Source organism: Heptranchias perlo, chromosome 4, assembly GCF_035084215.1.
Source record: "Heptranchias perlo isolate sHepPer1 chromosome 4, sHepPer1.hap1, whole genome shotgun sequence".
Lineage (NCBI taxonomy): Eukaryota > Metazoa > Chordata > Chondrichthyes > Hexanchiformes > Hexanchidae > Heptranchias > Heptranchias perlo.
Window position 1 is genome coordinate 47,569,209 of NC_090328.1, and position 22,240 is coordinate 47,591,448.

Here is a 22,240-nt window from a genome sequence, read left to right on the forward strand (position 1 = left end):
ATCAACTTTAACACTTTGTTTCCTGTTACTGAGCCAATTTTGGATCCAATACGTCACATTTCCCTGTATCCCATGGGCTTTTACCTTTCTGACCAGTCTGCCATGTGGCATCTTGTCAAATGCCTTACTAAAATCCATGTAGACAACATCCACTGCACTACCCTCATCAATCCTCCTTGTCACTTCCACAAAGAATTTAATCAGATTTGTAAGGCATGAACTTCCCTGAACAAATCCATGCTGACTATCCCTGATTAAACCATGCCTTTCCAAGTGACAGTTTATCCTATCTCTCAGTATTGATTCTAATAGTTTGCCCACCACCGAGGTAAGACTGACCGGCCTACAATTGTTCGGCCTTTCCCTCGTACCCTTTTTAAACAAAGGTACTACGTTCGCAGTCTTCCAATCCTCCGGTACCTCCCCTGTATCTGGTGAAAGATTGGAAAATGATCCTCAGAGCATCCGTTATTTCCTCCCTCGCTTCCTTCAATAGCCTAGGAAACAATCCATCCGGCCCTGGTGACTAATCAACTTCCAAGGATTCCAGTCCCTCCAGTACTTCCTCTCTCGTTATGTCTTGGAGACTCTTGGGGCCCGATTTTAGCACCCGCTCTCGGGTGCGTTCTCGGCGGGGGGGCCTTGAAAATTGCGAAATCCAGGAGCGGGACCGGATCGCGCCTCGATCCCGCCCACTTCCGGGTTCCCCGCTGACGCGCCGGCGAGCGCGCGCAGCCCCCGCTGGTTGGAATCCCGCAGGCATTTAAAGCCAGCGGGATGCCACTTGACAATATTTACTTTGCTATTTCAGGCCATTAACTGACCTGATTAAGGGACTGTGTGTGATTTTTGAGCAACATGGGACTGTTTCCCACACTGGGGGAAACACTCCCAGCTGGAATGGACGTGTTGCAGCTGTCAGCCTGTGGCAGCAGCAAAGGTCCATTTGACAGGTTGGGGGGGAGACCCTCACTCATTGCAGGAGGCCACTCTGTCACTTGGGACAAAGTTTGGCCTCCACCGCCCTCCTCCTGACGGTCAAAGTCACCAACCTGCACACTTACCCCGGGGTCCAGAGACATGTACCTACCTTGCGGACCCCCTCAGATGTACATCTTGCGGATGGGGGCCGCCGTAGCTGCAGTCATGACCTCCTCAGAGGGCGAACAGCATCACCAGCCTCGCCATCCACGCCGTCCACCTCTGACACGTGGAGCTCCACAACAGAGTGCTGTGACACATCCACCTGTACAGCAGGAGGGAGGGCTACCGCAGAGAGAGATGCGTCGCAGTGGGCACTACCCTCGCCACAGGTTCCACAGACCGAGGCTCAGCCTCCTGGACCTCTCTGAGCAGCAGTGTACACGGAGGTTCAGAGTCACTCGACATGTAGCCGTGGACATCTGCAGCCTCTTTCATGCCGAGCTGCTCCTGGCTGGCCCCAGCACCATCTTCCTACCTGTCGGTGTCAAAGTCACCACTGCCCTCCCGAACTTCTCCTCCGCATCCTTCCAGGGTGCAACCGGGGACATCGCCGATGTCTCTCAGTTGTCTGCGCAGAAGAGCCCTGCAAATACACCTACACCCACTCTGTAGTGACACAATGGGTGGCATCAGTGGTGGGTCCTCATAGTGATACCCAGGAGCGGGCATTATTGCACAAACCGGACAGGATTCGCGAAGACATGGCAGTAGTGGTGCCAATAGAATGTGTGATGTGAGTTGGTCAGAAATTCAATATAAGTAACAACCATGACAAACCTTCAAACACCCTTGTGCCACCCCTTCATGCTCACGACACGTTTGCCTTACGCTACCTACTGCACATATGTGATGCATGCCCTGTGGCTGCAGCAAAGGTGGTGGCAGGTTGAGTGAGGCTGGCCGTGAGAGAGATGCACGAGAGGGTGAGTATGGGATAGAGCTATGACATTGTATGAGGATTGGGTTGTGTGGTAGTGGCGGGGTGAGTACTGGCGAGGTGAGTAGGTGCAGGTAAGATGAGGATGGGGTTTGAGTGGGTATGAGGGGTGATGTGACAGAGTAGTGTTGGCAGTGCCGAAGGAGATGTGGGGTGGGGGCAGTGATGTGGCAGACGCAGTGTAGGGGAAAGACTACGTGTACTCACTGTGGCTGACCTACTGAGGTCATTGGACCGCCTCCTGCACTGTGTGCAGGTGGGCGATATGTTGGTGGCGCGGGTGACCCCCTCTGCCACCTCGAGCCAGGCCTTCCCGGTAGCAGAGGCGGGCCGCTTCCTCCCACCCGCCGGGTGGAAGATCTCTGTCCTCCCCCTCCTCCTCACCCCATGTATTGATACCTGGGGTGAGGGATCATTAAACTGGGAGCAGCCTTCCCCCTGGGCTGCTCCATGCAGTCATCTTTGCTATTTCTTGCAACATCTGTCAGTGGAGGACTGCCCCTTTAAATAGAGCGCCTCCAGCTGACAGATCTTACTGCGCATGCGCAGCCCGCCCGACGCGCAGACCAGCAGCGGGGAACCCGGAGGAGCAGGTAAGTGGATCCAATTAGTGTGTTGCCTGCTGCGATCGCGCGGGAAACCCACTAATTTCACGCGCCCGCTTGCCCATCCACCGGGAACCCGCACCCCTGGTAAAATCGGGCCCTTGGAGACACAGGGCCTGATTTTAGCAGGCCTGCGGGTTTCCGGCGGGTTGGGTTTCGGGTGCGTGGCCCCCGCGCCCGGTGAAATTAGTGGGCTGCCCGCGCGATCGTAGCAGTCCACTAATTGGAATCATTTACCTGCTCCTCCGGGGTCCGCGCTGCTGGTCTGCGCGTCGGGCGGGCTGCGCATGCGCAGTACGATCTGTCAGCTGGAGGCTCTCTAGTTAAAGGGGCAGTCCTCCACTGACAGATGCTGCAACCAATGGAACAAATTACAGCATGGAGCAGCCCAGGGGGAAGGCTGCCCCCAGTTTAATGATGCCTCACCCCAGGTATCATCAGATGGGGTGAGGAGGAGGGGGAGGACAGAGATCTTCCACCCGGCGGGCGGGAGGAAGCGGCCTGCCTCTGCCACCAAGAAGGCCTGGCTCGAGGTGGCAGAGGGGGTCACCTGCACCACCAACATATCGCCCACCTGCATACAGTGCAGGAGGCGCTCCAATGACCGCAGTAGGTCAGCCACAGTGAGAACACTTACTCTTTCCCCTACACTCCGTCTGCCACAACACTGCCCCCACCCCACATCTCCTTCGGCACCGCCAACACTACTCTGTCACATCACCCCTCATACCCACTCAAACCCCATCCTCATCTTACCTCCATCTACTCACCTCGCCAGTACTCACCCCGCCACTAACACGCAACCCAATCCTCATACAATCTAATGGCTCTATCCCATACTCACCCTCTTGTGCATCTCCCTCACGGCCAGCCTCACTCAACCTGCCACCACCTGTGCTGCAGCCACAGGGCATACATCACATATGTGCAGTAGGCAGCGTAAGGCAAACGTGTCGTGAGCATGAAGGGGATGCACAAGGGTGTCGGAGGGTTTGCCATGGGTGTTACCTATATTGAATTTCAGAGCAACAAACATCACACATTATATTGGCACCACCACTGCCATGTCTCCGCGAATCCTGTCTGTTGTGTGCAATAATGCCCGCTCCTGGGTATCACTATGAGGACCCACCACTGATGCCACCCATTGTGTTACTGCAGAGTAGGTGCAGGTGTATTTGCAGGGCTCTTCCGCGCAGACGACTGAGAGACATCGGCGGTGTACCCGGCTGCACCCTGGAAGGATGCGGTGGAGAAGTTGTGGAGGGCAGTGGTGACTTTGGCAGCGACAGGTAAGCAGACGGTGCTGGGGCCAGCCAGGAGCAGCTCGGCATGAAAGAGCCTGCAGATCTCCACGACTACTTGTCGAGTGAATCTGCGCCTCCGTGTGCACTGCTGCTCGGAGAGTTCCGGGGAGCCGCGCCTCGGTCTGTGGACCCTGTGGTGAGGGTAGTGCCCTCTGCGACGCGTCTCTCTCTGCGGTAGCCCTCCCTCCTGCTGTACAGGTGGATGTGTCACAGGACTCTGTTGTGGAGCTCCACGTGTCAGAGGTGGACGGCGTGGATGGCGAGGCTGGTGATGTTGTTTGCCCTCCGAGGGGGTCATGACTGCAGCTACGGTGGCCCCCATCCGCAATATGTACATCTGAGGGGGTCCGCAAGGTAGGCACATGTCTCCGGACCCCGGGGTGAGTGTGCAGGTTGGTCACTTTGACCGTCCGGAGTGGGGTGGTGGAGGCCACACTTTGTCCCAAGTGACATAGCGGCCTCCTGCAATGGGTGAGGGTCTCCCCCCCCACCTGTCAAATGGACCTTTGCAGCTGCCACAGGCTGACGGCTGCAACACGTCCAGTTCAACTGGGACTGTTTCCCCCAGTGTGTGAAACAGTCCCATGTTTCCCCAAAATCACACACAGTCCCTTAATCAGGCCAGTTAATGACCTGAACAAGCAAAATAAATAACCTCAAGTGGCATCCCGCTGGCTTTAATTGCCTGCGGGATTCCGACCAGCGGGGGCCACGCACGCACCCCCGCACGTCATCGGGGAACCCGGAAGTGGGCGGGATCGTGGCGCGATCCGGTCACGTGACTGGATATCGGGATATTCGGGGCCCCCCCGCTGGAAACCCACAGGAAACCCGCCGGTAAAATCGAGCCCACAGTACTGTCTCTGAACAAGGTGAGTTCCTGCTGATGCAGTAGGTAGATGTGTTAACCAGATATGCTAGAAAGAAATGTGATTCTGTCCTTCACACAGTGAGTTACTGATCCCAGCTGAGTCACTTAGCAGGAGGTATAGCACTAAATAGAAACCGGACAAATTCCATAGGGAGAGAGAGAAAATGATCAGGTGAGTAACTTTGCAAATAATTAGAGGACCCACTGGTCTGAGAGGGGTGCCAGCACAAGCAAACCGCAACCTTCTTAGACATCCTTGTGTCTGGGTGTCCCTCAGCCACATTGCCAGAAAACTGAGGCGGGAGGCTTGAACTGCTCCCTCTCATCTCATTTGCATCATTGTGATGACTCTACACTTTTGCATATGTTTTGTCTCTTCCAGGAAACCCCAGATATCCCAGTGTAATGAAAAGTGGGCAGAAACCCAAGAAAAGGTAGTCCCGGGTGTCAAAGGTCAAGAAAAGCTACCATAATAAATTTACAAAAGTGAGAGGCAGGGAAAAGATGATGATCAAATTACCTGAAATTCCAACATTGTTTTGCCTCTATTTGCCTCCAGCATATAGTGATAAGCCCCAATGCTTGTGCCAGGATCCTCTGCATCACTTGTACTCCCCTTAAGCAAATGAAAAAAAAGGAACTTGCAAAATTAAGTGTTTTTGGTATCTGCCCTATTAATATTTTAACAATGAAGATACCCAACCAGTCTGAGTCTCCAAGGGGAGCAATATCTTTCAAGTAATGATCCTAGACACTGCTCAGTGAAAACAGTAAAACTACCTAGGCATGCAATCTAGATATGATAAACTGAGACTGAAGTGGTCTGAACAATGGGAATGAATTATTGGGTTGAATTTATGTACACCTAACTAAACGGTTGATTTTAATTATAAATGACATTTAGTGCAGTATGTTTTTCCATTGGCATTCGAGGATCATGATATGAGTGTACTATTTTTGTGATCACAATGCTGTTAATGTTGGACATCAGGAAATATCAGTTTTGCGGTGTGAAACCTTTAGTATTATCAGTTTTATTTTACTTTAATGGAAAAGAAAATCAGGAAGTGTGTAAAACGGGCTGCCGATTCACTATAGCCTGTTTTGCGCTACTGCTGAAGACCAATTTCACCCCCCAGATCTCAGTGGGAGGTGAAGAAAAGGAAAGAACTTGCATTTATATAGCATCTTATCATATCCTGAAGCACTGTACAGCCAATTGGTTACTAGGAATATTGAGAGACATGGCCCTAGATTTTCTTTATGTTTACTGCCAATTTTCAGGCAAATTCAGGTGACTGGAAGAGAGAAAAGGATCAGGGAGTTATAATGTCAAAAACCCTGCCCATCAAAAATCCTGTTGAAATTTTCCTTGCCACACAATGTGATGGCTGACAGTGCTCACTAAAATATTGTCCACCACTTGCAAATCATATTTAAATGTAACTTTAATATGCAGTGTTGAATTTCCCTCCTTATGCCTGCCTCCTGAAATGAAGCCAGCATAAAAAATGTGTTTGGGATTGCAAGACAGCTGCTGACATTTGGATATGGAGCTAAAGACCATCTTCTGAGGATTCTGTATTGGTTCTGCTTTGCTGATGAATACTCTATGAAGAGGAAGAAAAAATGGATTGGAAGTGTCATACAGAGAGACCAGGCTGATCAGGTGTTAAAAGAGGCATCTGGCACCCACTTTTAGGTACCCACGTATACAGACCAAGCAGTCATATCTCAATCTCAGCAATCAGAAATGTTCAAGAAGACTGACTCTCTCATGAGGCATTAGAGGTGAAATGCAATCTGTTTGCCCCAAACGTGCAGCCCATCTATAGCAGAGGCATCACACTGCCCACCACTGTATCAAGCAAATGACTGATATATTGTTTGTGGGTGCAGTTCCGTTCATAATCTTTCCAATGCACATAGTGTACCAGTCCATCAATGTACTGTTGGTCTGCAATCTGAATTCCCTCATAATGAATGTGAATGCTTTGTATCCAGGGAGCTGTCATGATTCTTTTATTTTAAGACAGTCCACCGTACCAGCTCTGGTGTCTGGATAGCTGTAGCAATGGCTGATGACATTGGTTTGGATCCTGAGAACCCTGACTCAACCCATATACAATAAAGCTCATGGTGCCACCTTGATTGTCAATAAGCAGGCCATTGGTATTCTGCAGGCATGCTTCAGGTGCCTTGATAAACCTGGGGAAGGGCTCAAGTAAAGGTCCAGCCAGGGAGCCTTGAATCTTTGGGCTAAATTTTAAAATGACAGAGGGATGGTAGCAGTGGGGGAGGGGGGCGGTGATGGTGAAGGTGCGCATTGCAAACCCGAATAAAAAACACTTACCTTTTCCGACGCGATCACGATGTAATTGAAGTTGATTAAAGTTGTTTCCGGATTTCGCGCCCTGCAGCCAGCCTGATCGACAGGCTGGATTCCGACAGGAGCTGCAACACCGGGAGGTGGAGGGGGAGAGAGAGAGAGAGAGACGTCATCCAGCGCTGGAACAGAGAGTGGAGGGCGCTGAAGATCGGGAGTGGAGGGGGGGGGAGGGGGGAGATCGGAGAGGGAGACATCGGGGGCAGAGGGGGACATCAGCGAAGGGGACATTGGACATCATTGCAGGGGGTACAGGTGACATCGGTGGAAAGGTAGGTTTATTTTGTTTTTTAACTTTGTGCAATGGTTTTTTATTTTATTTATTTACTTTATTTTTGCCTGAACGGCCCTTCATATCAGGTTTCACCAGGCGTGAATTGGAAGCCGTTGGAAAGCCGCCCAGGTAAGTTTAAAATCGGTTTAACTATCTACTATGTCAGAAATAAACTACCTTAAGTACCTCAATGAGGTACATTTGGTTCTTTAACTATCATCCCACCGGCTTTAGTTGCCGACGGGACTTCCGCATTTGGGAAGCGGTGTATACACTAGTGTGTCTGTGGGAAACCCGGAAATCGGCGGGTTGGGACCAAGTTCTTCACTCACTCGGGAATTTCCCGATTTTCGCAGCCCCCCGACCCCCAACGCACCAGCAATTTCATGTGAAAATCGGGCCTTTATGTTTTGCTGCATGCTACACAATTTTGCCATTCACAAAGGTCTACTGATTAATGCCCAGAGGAGCAAAAGGGAGGTGAGGCCCTGCTTGAGGAAGAGATTGCAGAATAAAACCTTTGCCAGCTGCGAGACATCTCTGGGCAGACTCATAAGGAACAACTTCAACTAATTAATAACTGTGACCATATCAAAACCATTCCTGCCGTTATGGTCCCCTTTTTGCAATTACATCAAATCATTCCTGTCCTGACATTTAGCTCTCCTGCACAACTACCAATGCTTCCATTTTGGAAATATTCTGCAACATTTTCTCCCAGACATTCCTACACCTTGCCACAAACCAATCTACACATATCATCAGTACAAACAACCCTTTAATCCACACAAATACGTGTGCTGCCCTATTATCTTTTGTCATCTCGCCTCCCCTTGGTGCCTGAAACTATGTGGCCTTTCAAACCTACACCTGGAATTTCCACAGGAGTTCTTCCAATCTCCTGCTGTGATTTCAATTTTAAAAAGCGGTGGAAACTCCTGAGAAACAGCATAAACAACCGCTTATGCCATTGTTCCAGGGTTTCCGACGATCTTCCACTGAAGTTACGGTGGGAGATTGGGGAATCCTCGCAGAAATTCACCACCAATGCCTTTATTTGAGATTACATGTCACTGTACTTACATAATTGTCAGAGTTTGGACATAAATTAGGAGGTACACTTGGTATAAATTTCACTTAATTTAAAAAAGAAACTTAACTGGACCAGCCTCATAAATACTGTGGCTGCAAGAGCAGGTCAGAGGCTGGGTATTCTGCGGCGAGTGACTCACCTCCTGACTCCCCAAAGCATTTCCACCATCTACAAGGCACAAGTCAGGAATGTGATGGAATATTCTCCACTTGCTTGGATGAGTGCAGCTCCAACAACACTCAAGAAGCTTGACACCATCCAGGACAAAGCAGCCCGCTTGATTGGCACCCCATCCACCACTCTAAACATTCACTTCCTTCACCACCGGTGCACAGTGGCTGCAGTGTGTACCATCCACAGGATGCACTGCAGCAATTCGCCAAGGCTTCTTCGACAGCACCTCCCAAACCCACGACCTCTACCACCTAGAAGGACAAGAGCAGCAGGTACATGGGAACAACACCACCTGCACGTTCCCCTCCAAGTCACACACCATCCCGACTTGGAAATATATCGCCGTTCCTTCATCGTCGCTGGGTCAAAATCCTGGAACTCCCTTCCTAACAGCACTGTGGGAGAACCTTCACCACATGGACTACAGCGGTTCAAGAAGGCGGCTCACCACCACCTTCTCAAGGGCAATTAGGGATGGGCAATAAATGTCGGCTTCACCAGCGACGCCCACATTCCATGAACGAATAAAAAAAAACTTAATTTAAAAACGAGTCCCATTGTGGCAATGCTGAGCTGGGACGTGCACCTGCCGATTCACTCCAACACTGACCTTGGAATAAATCACTGGGTCAGTTCATTGCATAGCCTCTGGCTTTGAGTGAGTGCAACTCTCATATAACACAGAATACTGCATGAGGGTGGGAAATTGGACATTTAAAATGTAGCCTTCAAAAGCTCAAGAATGGCTGAGGGTTTCAGCAGGAAGCTGAGGGAACACAGCATGTAAGCTGTAAACTTCTTGCAAGACTTTGTTGACTGTCAAGCAGCTGTAATGGATGGCTCATGTGGGATTTTGTGGCACTTTTGAAGAATGTCTTCCACTGGAGCAGTAGGCGCAGGCTGCCAAAGAAGGGAGCAGGACACTGGAAGGAGGCTGAAAAGAAGAACCCAAAATTTTAATGAGGTCAACCTTCAGATTCTCCTGGGTGAAATGCAGCAAAGGAGAGAAAGACTGCTGGGTGCCCATGGATGGGAGGGAGGCGGCAGTTGCCATGGAATCCTGTACAAAACATCGTCAGTTTTGTCAGTTTCCAAGAGTACACTGTCAGTTAGGGTTATTGTAGTTGCATATTGTGAAAGATTTTAGTTTAAAAATCAGCAAGTCATATTTGTGATTAACTTCCCAATGGAAGGAGCCAGTAAAGTATTGATGTTTGTACAGCTATTTATTATTTCATAGTTAAAAGGTCCTGAATCCTCCCAGGATAAATTATTTTTGGCTTGAAAGACAAAATTACAGTAAGCAACAAAAGTGCTGGAAAATGCACCTCAAGTAGGGCCTCAGCTCCTGCATCTTGCTCACCTCAAAAATCTAAATTTTCCAGGAGGAGGAAGCCATGCCCCAAACCCCCTTCCCCTCCTGACTAAATAAATCTTGCATCTTTAGTGCTTACATCTCCTTTCAGAAATTTCTGAATTGACCACCGCTTTGAAATGCACTGTTGTGTACTTTAGGCTTTTCCCCATTAGATTAAAAGTAATGCTAAGATTATGAAAAGCCTATGTCCTGCAATAACAACATCAATAACATGCATTTCCTTAGTGCCTTTAGCATAGAAAGACATCTAAGGTGCCTGGAAAAGGAACGGACAACTTTGTGGGAGGCTTATAATAAAGCCTGGCTGAAGAGATGGTTTTGAGAAGATTTTAAAGGCTGGGAAGAATTTAAACATGTTAGGGAGAGAATTGCAGAAAGCAGGGCTGAAAAGGCTGAAAGCCGTGCCATCAAAGGTGAGGTGGAAGGAGGTTGGGTGGATATGAGGTTCGATGCAAAGGACTGGAGGGTGTGTGAGGGGACATAAAGCTAGAGAAGGTTGCAGAGGTAGGATGGAGGGAGGGCATAGAGGGATAATGGAGTCAAAATCTTAGGGGCCAGAGAGGTTAGCGAGTGGGTGCATTGCTTACCAAGAGGCTGGAATTTGGGGCAGTACCCGGTTTTACTGAGATTCTGACCTGTGCAAGAAGCCCAGTAATTTCTACTGAGGGGTGCCGCAAGCAAGTCTTTTGCCCACCCCCTAGGTCAAGGGGAGTTCCTAGGCTACCCTGGAAATTTTGCCCATTATGCCCTCGTAAGGCCTAACTGAACCCTTGCTGGTCGAGAGCTGGCATGAGCTCTGTTGAGGCCCTTGGAAAGGCCCCAGAACCGGGAGTGGTGAGAGAGATAAGCATGGAGCTGGGAGGTGACAACACATTTAAGGATTTTGGGAAGGACAGGTATCATAGAGATTGGGCGGTGGTTAGTAAAGACAGACAGGTGAGCTTTTTGAGGAATTTGGCTCACCTCTGAGTTAGAAGGTCATAGATTCAAGCCTCACTGCTGGACTTGAGCACATAATCTAGGCTGATTTTTCAGTGCAGTACTGAAGGAGTGCTGCATTGTCATGGGTGCCCCTTCAGATGAGATGTTAGATAGATACTTGTAAAAGATCCCAGAGCTCTATTTGAAGAAGAGCAGGGTGTTCTCCTGGTTCTTTTCAAATATTCATCGCCCAACCACAAAAAAAAGTCATCTGATTATTCATCTCATTGCTGTTTGTGGGACTTGGCTGTGCACAAATTGGCTGCCACGTTTGCCTACATTACAACAGTGACTACACTTTAAAAGGTACTTAATATGCTGTGGAGGACAGCCTGAGGACATGAAAGGTACTATATGCTTATGTTACTGGACTTTGTAATCCAGATGCCTGGACTAATAATCCAGAGAATGTGGCAGACTGGGAATTTGAATTCAGTTTTAAAAAATCTGGAAATAATTCTTTTAAAAGTTGGTGCCAGTAAAAATGACCACGAAGCTGCTGGATTGTCGTAAAAACCCAATTGGTTCACTAATGTTTTTTAGGGAAGGAAACCTATCGTCCTTACCCAGCCTGGCCTATATGTGACTCCAGTCCCACATCAATATGGTTGACTCTTAACTGCCCTCTGGAATGGCCTAGCAAGCCATTCAGTTTTATCAAACTGTTCAGCGGTTCAAGAAGAAGGCCCACCACCACCTTTCAGGGCAGCTAGGGATGGGCAATAGAGCCGGTCTTGCCAATCCATCCTGAGAATGAATAAAAAATGAATAAATGCAAGTTCTTTCTCCTTTCTTTTCAATACTGACAGCAGTTTTGAAAGGGAGAGGGTCAGTGTTTAAATAAAGGGAGTCAATTACAAAGTCAGCTAGCATTGAGTTAGAAAAGGTGTTTGAGTAGTCATGAATTGGGTGCAATGGATATCAAGAGCACAGGAGGTAGCTTCTATAGAAGAAATTAGCTTGGATGAGGGAGAAGTTGCAGAGTGACAAGTGGTTGTTTTGGTGAGTAAGGGGTTGGGGGGCATGGAAGTGACAAGGGGGAGGTATTGGTTGAAGCACTTGCATGGGTGGTCCCACTCTTTGAGATGAAAAAAATCCATGGGCTCCTTACACTCAGGGGTAGAAGAGTTGGGATTTGTTGCAGAGGAAAAGAGTTGTGGATTATTGCTACCTTTCACTGTCAGTCCAACTGTCTGTAACTCCTTGTTTTTACATGTCATAATCATATATGAAGTTCAATACCTTGTTTCTCTGTGTCACAGCACCTTGGCTGGGAATTTCCTTGGAGCTGTTCCTGCTCTGGCACTGTGACTTTGTTGGAAGTGCAATGGAAGGAGGGTTACTGCAACATTTCTAGTGAAGTTACGGCAGCAGAGCGGGAACATTCACAGCCCTAGATACATGGCTGTTTTTTTGAAAGTCAGTTTTGTAAGTCAGCAAGTACAGCAGTAGTAGAGTTTTCTATCCATGTCTGCTATTACCAACTAAAGAGAAATCAAACCAATGTAGTTTTGTAGGTACTTACACTGACTGAGGCGACTGCTTCCTCTACGCTGTTTCTGATAAATTCCATTGTGATTATACGAGAGGGCCGTTCATTGAAGACAGAGTTCACCAGGGCTACTCTGGCTGCATCTCGTCTGGCTTCTGCCTTAGTTGAACAGTACTATACCGAGGAATGGTAATACCAGTTAACAGAACTAATAGGAAGATATAAATGCTGGAGGATGGAAGGTTAGCAAATAACATTTTTAAGTTTAGTATTGTATTTGTGCTTATGTCCCATATTCCTCCTCCCTTTGGGGTATTCCCATGCACCAGCTAATCAGATGGCCAGCTGACGTGGTTACAGGCCTCGGCCTCTGATGCTCCATAACTGGTTTCCAGGAGGTGTGCAAGAGCAGGATAGATGATTTACTCTCTGATTTTGCTTCTCTCTTTGTAAGGAAATGTCAGGCTTTCATTTGACACCCCTTCTTGGTGACATGGATGTGAGGTAAGAGCATTATTTTATTTAGTAAGTCACATCTGTTTATAAGTAGCTTCCCTTCAAGTGTGTGTATTTAGGTAGGAGGCACCAGCTTCCTTAATCCAGTATCAGAGCCAAATGTAGTGATACATGTTTGGCCTTTGTGTACAATTCATGCTCCATGTTTGATACGGATAGCCAAATCTCTGAATCTTTTAAGCCTCTGGGAAGATATGATTTACTGGATTAATGTCAAAGGTCACTTTTTCCCATTGTGTCCATAATTAATGCATTCAAAGCATTTAAAGCAATTCCGAATAGATCTTTCACGTTCTTAAACCACATCTTTTTTCTTTGAAGGGGAAAGCTTATGATGAATTTTGTGTTCATAACAGGGAAGGATTATCACCGCTGAGGAATTTCCTTGGGGGTTCTCCCGATTAGCCGATGTAACGTTGGTGGAAGATTGGCGGAAACCCCCTTTGCGCATCCAGCCAGGGTTTCTGCCGATCTTCTGCCAAAGTTATGGCAGCTGATCAGGAGAACCCCTGAGGAATTCCCAACGATTAATACACCAGCTTTTTTTTATTATTTGTTCTCGGGATGTGGCCGACCCTGGCAAAGCCACATTTATTGCCTACCCCTAGTTATCTGAGAAGCTGGTGGTGGGACTTCCCTTTTAATTACTGCAGTCCCTGTGATGATGGTGCTCCCACAATGGTTTTGGATAACAAAATGCTCAGATGTAATTGTGTCATGAAGTGGAAGGACCTAGGTTCACAGCTATAATTCCCCACACATTGCCTTGAGGGATTAAGAGAGAGAGAGAAATCAGAGGCAAGTCAACCCATTCCACTGTCACATACCTCCTCACAGCTGCACCAGCACAGGCCTAGGAATAGATTACTTAGATCTGCACTCTTGGTTTGAGGGATGATATTTGTCTTGAGGCAGCCTACAAGAAAAACATAAAATAACTTTCAAAAAGGGAAATAGAAAGAATAAAACTTATACTGTATCACAAGTATTTCCTACAGTCTCCTCAATGGATTAATTCACTGTGTGGTGTGGAAATGAGCTCAACACAAAGATCTCATGTTCAGCCCTGATCTGAGATATCCCGAAGGGCAAAATTGAGGGAGAAAAACATTCCTGATTATTTGTTGTTATGTAATTTAAACCATGGATCAGAGGATTTCTCCTGGGGTTTTTTTCCTGTAATTTCCCTAACAATAACTAGTCTTTCATGGGTTATAAGTCAGCAACTTTTAATTAAGATGGTTCCAAATGAGTTTGTAAAATTATTACACAGATTTTGTTTATAAATGATGGAGCCATGAACATGATATCCATTGAAGCACTCAGAATTCAGGTAAAAGTTTTGAACTTCAAAAACAAATTCATTACCGAATCAATAACCAGTAAATGTATTTTTTTAGATAAGCCCACCACTTACAGTAGGTACAACCAAACAAAGAAGTTGTATTCAATCAGAAGTGCCTATAAGAGGGGTTTATTTTGGCCAGCTGGGTGATAGAAGGATTACTTGGACCATATTTACATTCTTTAAGGTTCTGCAATTCAAGAAAAAAATAAAAATAAAAAGATATTAAAAGGATAACAAACAAAAACCTGACTGATATATCCTTAAAAAAATATGTTTCACATTTTTTGTTTGGATGTCTCAGTATAGGACCCACTCATAATTCCATTAAATACAGGCAGCTCAGTACAACCCATATAAAAGTCATATTTGACAGTATGCAGTAAAGATGTGTTTGGTTACATTCTGATTTCTTTAAAAAAAAATTTCTTTCTGTGTTTCTTTTCCTAAATCAAAAGTAGATCTATTTGCATCAAATAAAATTGTCAACTTAAAAATACTTAGGCTAAAGAAATGGGTTTGAAATCACACGCACACACACTCTCTGACACACAGATGGAACTTTTGCATTCAGTTGTACTCAGGCAAAAGCTTAACACAAATGGCTTTTTGATTGAAACCATGCAGTGGCAGGCTGTGGATAAAATTCAGTGCAAATGGCTGTTAAAAGTATCCATTCAAAGGTGACAATCTGACCCAAAATCACAGTGTACATCTGTTTTATTCTGGCTAATCCTTAATGTAACATGATTCCAGAACGAGCATTTTCACTGAATTTTTTTTAGAACAGCAGATAGCATGGTCTGGTAAAATGGTAGTCGCAAGTGATAGGTTGATACTTCTTTTGTTATATCACTTTAATTACGTCAGTTTCCATTTCACCAACTCTGCCCATTTATGGTGCATGGGAAGATTTGGTAACATAGACCTATAAATTTGTGCATGCACAGTTGCTGTAAAGTCATGATTACATTTATGGATTTGTGGATCTAGCTGCTAACAATACATTACTGCCTGTACAGGTCCTCTGTCAGATCAAGAATGTTGATCTAACACCGGCACTGGTGCAAACTATTTACATTTGCCATGCTTGTACTTTCAGCTGGAGGAAGATTTTGCTACCTCTGATGGTAAGAACATCAGGCCATTTATAGTGCAGGGTGGCCTCCCATAGTACTTCTATCATCAAAAGTAATCAAAGGTAACCCTATAGTATAAAGAACATATAAAGAAGGTGCATATTAGTGAGTAGTTGGATAATTAGTTGCATAAAAAAGGAAGAGCCCATGGCCTAGGAATTGGTTCACTCCCAAATTCAGGCTCAAACCCAACGGCAGCAACGACCGCTGCACTGAAACTGATGCGCAAGAGGACCACATAAAATTGTGCTGGGGGCAAGAGGCCATGCACCGGTCACAGAGGAAAGTTAGCCGGCAGGGGGCGCTGGCACCACGCCTATGTTAAGTCCAGGAGGGGCGGCGGGGAGGAGATCAGGTGGTAGCGGTGGCTGGCAATGGCCCACAGTTTCAATGTGGAGCCAAGAGGAGCACTCCTGCTCATCCTGGCTCCACACTGAGGCAAGTAAAAGAATTTTTATTTACCTTTTTGGTGACAGCCTCCTGCGGTCCCTTCAAGGGTGCTGGTTTGGCTGCTTTAGGCCCAAGAAAACTGACCGCAGCATGAACGGTGCATGCTGCACTCAGTCACGGCCTAATTTCCCAATGGCTGCTAGGTCCTACATTTACACAGGCAATGGGCCTAACACTAGTTTCAGGCGGTCGCCCTGGATGACTCCAAGGCACCTTAACCAATTTGAATGCGGCGCTCTCCTGGTGTCGACTGAGCACATGCATGTCATATTGGAGCCTTCAGCACTAGTTTTTCGCGATCCAATTTCGGGGCCTATGATTCTCCCGTTGTAAACTCACAAACCAATTATAAAATCTTATTTCAGAGTGGGATGAGCTGCATACTACACCATTTTTCATTCCATACTGTATTTATGCAGAATGTCAAATTGTAGACATGTAAATGTTTAAATTAGTACCTAAAAAATAACCAAATAATGTTGAAATGTAACTTTTTGTGGAAACATGACAAGATCAAAGTGTGATAAAATGCTTGTGCATTGTGCCTATGGAGGTGTAAATAATGCTCTGGTATTGTAGTGAGCCATGAAGCACTGTATTTGAAACTGATAAGGAGCAGCTTTAAATAAACTATAATTTGGGAAGAGAGTGATGTTCTTTATATGAATTGGATGCCAGTCCATTACACGCAGCATTACACATTCATGCTGAACAAAAGGCTGGGAGAAAGGAATGTTTTTGTTACAAACTTTGTGGTTCACATCAGATAGTTTCAGTTCTGGGGTTGTTTCATGGCTTATAATGATTAATTTCAAAGCATGGTGGATGTGAGTTTACATGGGCTTAGTTCAAGATTATGCCCAAACTGTTAGAAAGGGTGCACAGTGAAACCGATGCGCTTGTCATATGAATAGAAAGAATAGCAGAAAGTAGATCAACCTGGACTGTTTTTGCACAGCTTCTAGTGGTTGATCCAAACTGACATTTGCAGAAGCATGAAGAAAAACAGTTGCCCTGGTTTCCTTTGCAAATTATGTGAGTAAATCTAAAAGATAAGATCATTTTTTAAACAGTATTAAGTACAAAATAGGGAAATTGGGATGTTACAAGTAGTCGCAATGCCTTTAGGCTGGGAAAGGCAAAAATAAAAAAATGACCTTGGGTCCTCAATTCTAATATCTATCCAATTCCTGCTGCAAAGTGTGTGTGTATGTGTGTGCATATGTGGGGTGAGGACATGTTAGGCTCAGCTGCGATCCTCCCACAATCAAATAGCCAAACTCACTGTGCGAGATACCAGCACACTGCCAATGCTGTGCAACCCTATTACAGCGTAAGTCAGCACTTCAGGCGAGGAGTGAAGGAAATTGTAGAGAATTAATTGCCAAAGGGAGAAACACAAGGCAGCTTTCTTGAAAAAACTTGAATTAGCAATTTTGTCATTTTCCTTCCTGCGTCCAAGTCGAATGTTTTCCTATAGAATTCAATAAATCTTCCAGATACAGGAGCATTGTTTACACAAGACTAGCCAAGTTCTTTAGCTAAAGGCTGTTAAATACCTAGAAATGGGAATGAGTTTTCTTTTATTTTTAGCCTACGGTGTGAAAGAAATGGAATTCCGGCGAGTTGTTGACTCAGACATTCACTAAGCAAAATTCTGTGGATTATTTAATTCACATTTTCTAAGTAAAAGCCTTCTTTTGGTTTCCCACAGTTCCTTTCAGAGAAGGCGACATCTAATTAGAGGAATTGAGAACTCAGAATACATGAGTAAAACATACTGCCCTGAGTGTTGCTTTTGAAACTTACAAAGGGGCTGGTTTTCAGGTTGGTTGCACATCGTCTGTGTGGTCCCCCCATTTACCTAAGGGCACCAGCAGGGGTCCTGAAGTATTTTTATGTTTGGGCCTCATTAGAATGGTATTGGTGAGCTGCCAGCATCAAACAAGCATTGACAGACAGCTTGCGATCGGACAGGGGGCAAGAAATCTGGTGGCTCCTCCACGGAGCTGAGCTGGAAATGGGTGCTTAAAGGATCTGGAAGCAATCCCGGGGAAGGATGGGCAGGGAGGGACTGGTTGCGGATGGGAAAATTATCATAAGGTCAGGAGGAGCATTCACAAAAATCAACACCACAGCTTTTATTTTAGCGTTTCTGGAGTGGTCTGCAGTAACTCCCTTAAGGACCATTACATCAACTGCTCAATGCCCAGTGGAAGACCAAAATTGCTTTGGGATCATGCGAACAGCATAGGTATTGATTTAAATATTTTATTGAGGCTTCTGCCTGATTTAGTCTAGCCCTCAAAATCGAGTTGGGCAGTGAGCGGTAAGTTTCTTAAAAATTTTCGTCTGCCTACCGCCCATTTTTCAGCGTGAATAGATCAATGTTAAGACAAAAATTACCTCCAATGTATCTAAGGGTCTCATACAACTATCTAATTAACAGGTAACTGCCAATAAGTGCACTGATCTGATTCTTAGTCTAACACAGCAGAGAAACAAAGGGCAATGATAATAAACTTAATCAATTACAACTTTTTTTTCTCCATCATCTAATCAAAGTCAGATAACAGGACCTTCCATCACATTTAGCACTATCCATTTTTTTTATATTCGTGCATGGGATGTGGGTGTCGCTGGCAAGGCCAGCATTTATTGCCCATCCTTAATTGCCCTTGAGAAGGTGGTGGTGAGCCGCCTTCTTGAACCGCTTCAGTCTGTGTGGTGAAGGTTCTCCCACAGTGCTGTTAGGAAGGGAATTCCAGGATTTTGTCCCAATGCGATGAAGGAACGGCGATGTATTTCCAAGTCGGGATGGTGTGTGACTTGGAGGGGAACGTGCAGGTGGTGTTGTTCCCATGTGCCTGCTGCCCTTGTCCTTCTAGGTGGTAGAGGTCGCGGGTTTGGGAGGTGCTGTCGAAGGAGCCTTGGCAAGTTGCTGCAGTGCATCCTGTAGATGGTACACACTGCAGCCACTGTGTGGCGGTGGTGAAGTTTTAAGAGAAGCAATGACAATTAAAAGGATGTATATTTCAATGTGAAAATGTTTTCCTCACTTGTGTAATGGACTTCTGAAAGCAAATCACGGCAGAATTTAGCACACTTTGGAATATTTGCACTTTGGAAAATACTAATGAGATGCTGTTTCTTTTGAAGTTTGATTGTATATGACTGAAAGAAAGAAAACCAAGTCAGGTATATAGATCAGAGGGTATAATAAAGAGGAAGGGTTTGTGCCAAAGGATGATTTGTGACTCAAAGTAGGTAACCACTTAGCTCTTTTATCACCAGCTCTTTTATTACCAGAGCCCTTTCATTAGGCCCATGTTGAATAAAATCAGGAAAGGCACAATCAGTCAAACCAATGCTTCATGAGTTGTTGAGGACCTAATTTTCTTAAAAGTGGCTATCTTCATTACCAGGGAGGGAGAATAGCTAGAGGGGCCACATATCATTTTTGCCATTTTACGATGAGAGTTGACATTGCAAAGATATGCTTAACCATGATTTATGTCATGATGCTGCATATTTGACAATGAGAAAAAGGCTCACAAGATAGGTACAAATGACAAAGGCCATTCAGGCAATTTTAGCTCATCCATCCAGAATTTAAAAAAAATCTTACATCACTACACTATCTTAAATCTTAAATCACATCACTACACTATCCAGAAAATCATTCCAAATGTCAATCATTCTGTATATACAGAAGTTCTAAATCTACCTTAAATTATTCTTTTATCACTTTTAGCCTATGCCTCCTTAGAAACATAGAAAAATTTATGGCACAGAAGGAGGCCATTCTGCCCATCATGTCTGTGCCGGTCGAAAAAGAGCTATCCAGCCTAATCCCACTTTCCAGCACTTGGTCCGTAGCCTTGTAGGTTACGACACTTCAAGTGCATATCCAAGTACCTTTTCAATGTGATGAGGGTTTCTGCCTCCACCACCCTTTCAGGTAGTGAGTTCCAGACCCCTACCATCCTCTGGGTGAATTTTTTTTTCCTCAGCTCCCCTCTATTCCTTCTACCAATCACTTTACATCTATGCCCCTGGTTATTGACCGCTCTGCTAAGGGAAATAGGTCCTTCCTATCCACTCTATCTAGACCCCTCATAATTTTATACACCTCAATTAAATCACCCCTCAGCCTCCTCTGTCCTAGTGTCTTGATTTACTTTGACATAGTGCTCTGGATTTAAGTTATCTATACCATATAGTATCTTATCTACTTCTATAAGATCTACTCTTTCAGTTACCTCATATCATAGTTAAGCAGCTGCCTTTCTCCAATCTTTCCTTACTTATGCCTACCAATACAGTCCATTGCTGGCCCCACCATAATTCACAATGTCAGCTCATTTGCATACTAACTTGTCTTAGTGCAGCATAACGAGAGGGTTACAATTAGAGCTAGGCCATTCAGTGGTGATGTCAGGAAGCACTTCTTCACACAATAAGCTGTTGGGACTAGGTCAATTGAAAATGTCAAAACTGAGATTCATATCAAAATGTCAAAACTGAGATTTTTATTGGGTAAGAATGTTTAAGGGATATGGAACCAAGGCGGGCAAATGGAGTTAAGACATAGATCAGCCACGATCTAATTGAATGATGGAACAGGCTCGAAGGGCTGAATGGCCTACTCCTGTTTCTATGTTTCCTATAAAATGGGAGTAATGCATGGTGGGGGGGCAGGGAGGAAATTTCAGATGCAGCCTTTAAAAATCAGCATTCACTTCAAACTGTCAGCAGCAGGTTGTGGAGCAGCAGATAAGTGATAAACCTTCTAAGGAGTAGATTTTGGTTTGGGCCCGTTTTATTATCAACTGTCAGGTGCTACATCCAGAGGTGTCTTGCACAACAAATATTTAAAAGGGTATTGCTATCAGGGATTTCTGTGCACAAAAAGCATTCGGTTCAGGAGTATGAAAGATGGTAGTTCTGGGCAGACATCTTAGGCTTCTGCTATTTATACAACTCCACTTTTCAACAGTTTCAAAGTTTATTTTATAGCTTCTTTATATCAAAACCAATACGAAGAACTTTTATAGTTATATTAGGAAAAAGAGGGTGGTCAGGGACAGTGTTGGCCCCTTAAAAACTGAAAGTGGGGATATTGTCATTGACAATGGGGAAATGGCGGACATGATGAGTAATTACTTTGCGTCAGTATTTACAGTAGAAAAAGAGGATAGCATGCCAGAAATCCCAAGAAAACTAATATTGAATCGGGGACAGGGACTCAATAATATTAACACAAGTAAAGCAACAGTAATGAAGAAAATAATGCCACTAAAGAGTGACAAATCCCCAGGACCAGATGGTTTCCATCCCAGGGTTTTAAAGGAAGTAGGTGAGCACATTGCAGATGCCTTAACTATAATCTTTCAAAGTTCTCTAGATTCAGGAACTGTCCCTCTAGATTGGAAAATTGCACATGTCACACCGCTTTTTAAGAAAGGAGAGAGAGGGAAACCGGGGAATTATAGACCAGTTAGCCTAACATCTGTTGTGGGGAAAATGCTGGAGTCTATAATTAAGGATAGGGTGACTGAACACTTCGAGAATTTTCAGTTCATCAGAGAGAGCCAGCATGGATTTGTGAAAGATAGGTCATGCCTGACAAACCTGATTGAATTTTTTGAAGAGGTGACTAAAGTAGTGGACAGGGGAATGTCAATGGATGTTACTTATATGGACTTCCAGAAGGCATTTGATGAGGTCCCACAGAAGAGACTATTAGCTTAGTTAGAAGCCCATGGAATCGAGGGAAAAGTACGGACTTGGTTAGGAAATTGGTTGAGCGAAAAGCGACAGAGAGTAGGGATAATGGGTAAGTATTCACGTTGGCAGGATGTGACTAGTAGAGTCCCGCAGGGATCTGTCTTGGGGCCTCAATTATTCACAATATTTATTAACGACTTAGATGAAGGCATAGAAAGTCTCATATCTAAGTTTGCCGATGACACAAAGATTGGTGGCATTGTAAGCAGTGTAGATAGAAACATAAAATTACAAAGCGATATTGATAGATTAGGTGAATGGGCAAAACTGTGGCAGATGGAATTCAATGTAGACAAATGTGAGGTCATCCACTTTGGATCAAAAAAGGATAGAACAGGGTACTTTCTAAATGGTAAAAAGTTAAAAACTGTGGATGTCCAAAGCGACTTAGGGGTTCAGGTACAGAGATCATTGAAGTGTCATAGAGTCATAGAGTTATACAGCACGGATAGAGGCCCTTCGGCCCATCGTGTCCGCGCCGGCCATCAAGCCCTGTCTACTCTAATCCCATATTCCAG

At 45.4% G+C, this 22,240-nt stretch overlaps 2 protein-coding genes across 2 annotated transcripts in view; one reads left to right on the plus strand and one right to left on the minus strand.

Moving 5' to 3' along the window:
• LOC137320909 (protein limb expression 1 homolog) overlaps positions 1-22,240 on the minus strand; it is a 61,056-nt gene that overhangs the window by 4,419 nt on the left and 34,397 nt on the right. Inside the window, exons 3-4 of the mRNA XM_067982898.1 lie at positions 12,516-12,656; positions 5,225-5,320 (exon numbers count right to left, since the gene is read on the minus strand). Of these exons, the coding sequence (XP_067838999.1) occupies positions 5,225-5,320; positions 12,516-12,656 (237 nt within the window). The remainder of the gene's footprint in view (positions 1-5,224; positions 5,321-12,515; positions 12,657-22,240) is intronic.
• The window catches only part of LOC137320906 (centromere protein F-like), a 346,288-nt gene continuing 337,001 nt past the window's right edge, over positions 12,954-22,240 (plus strand). Inside the window, exon 1 of the mRNA XM_067982890.1 lies at positions 12,954-12,986. The gene's annotated coding sequence lies outside the window, so the exon portion shown is untranslated. The remainder of the gene's footprint in view (positions 12,987-22,240) is intronic.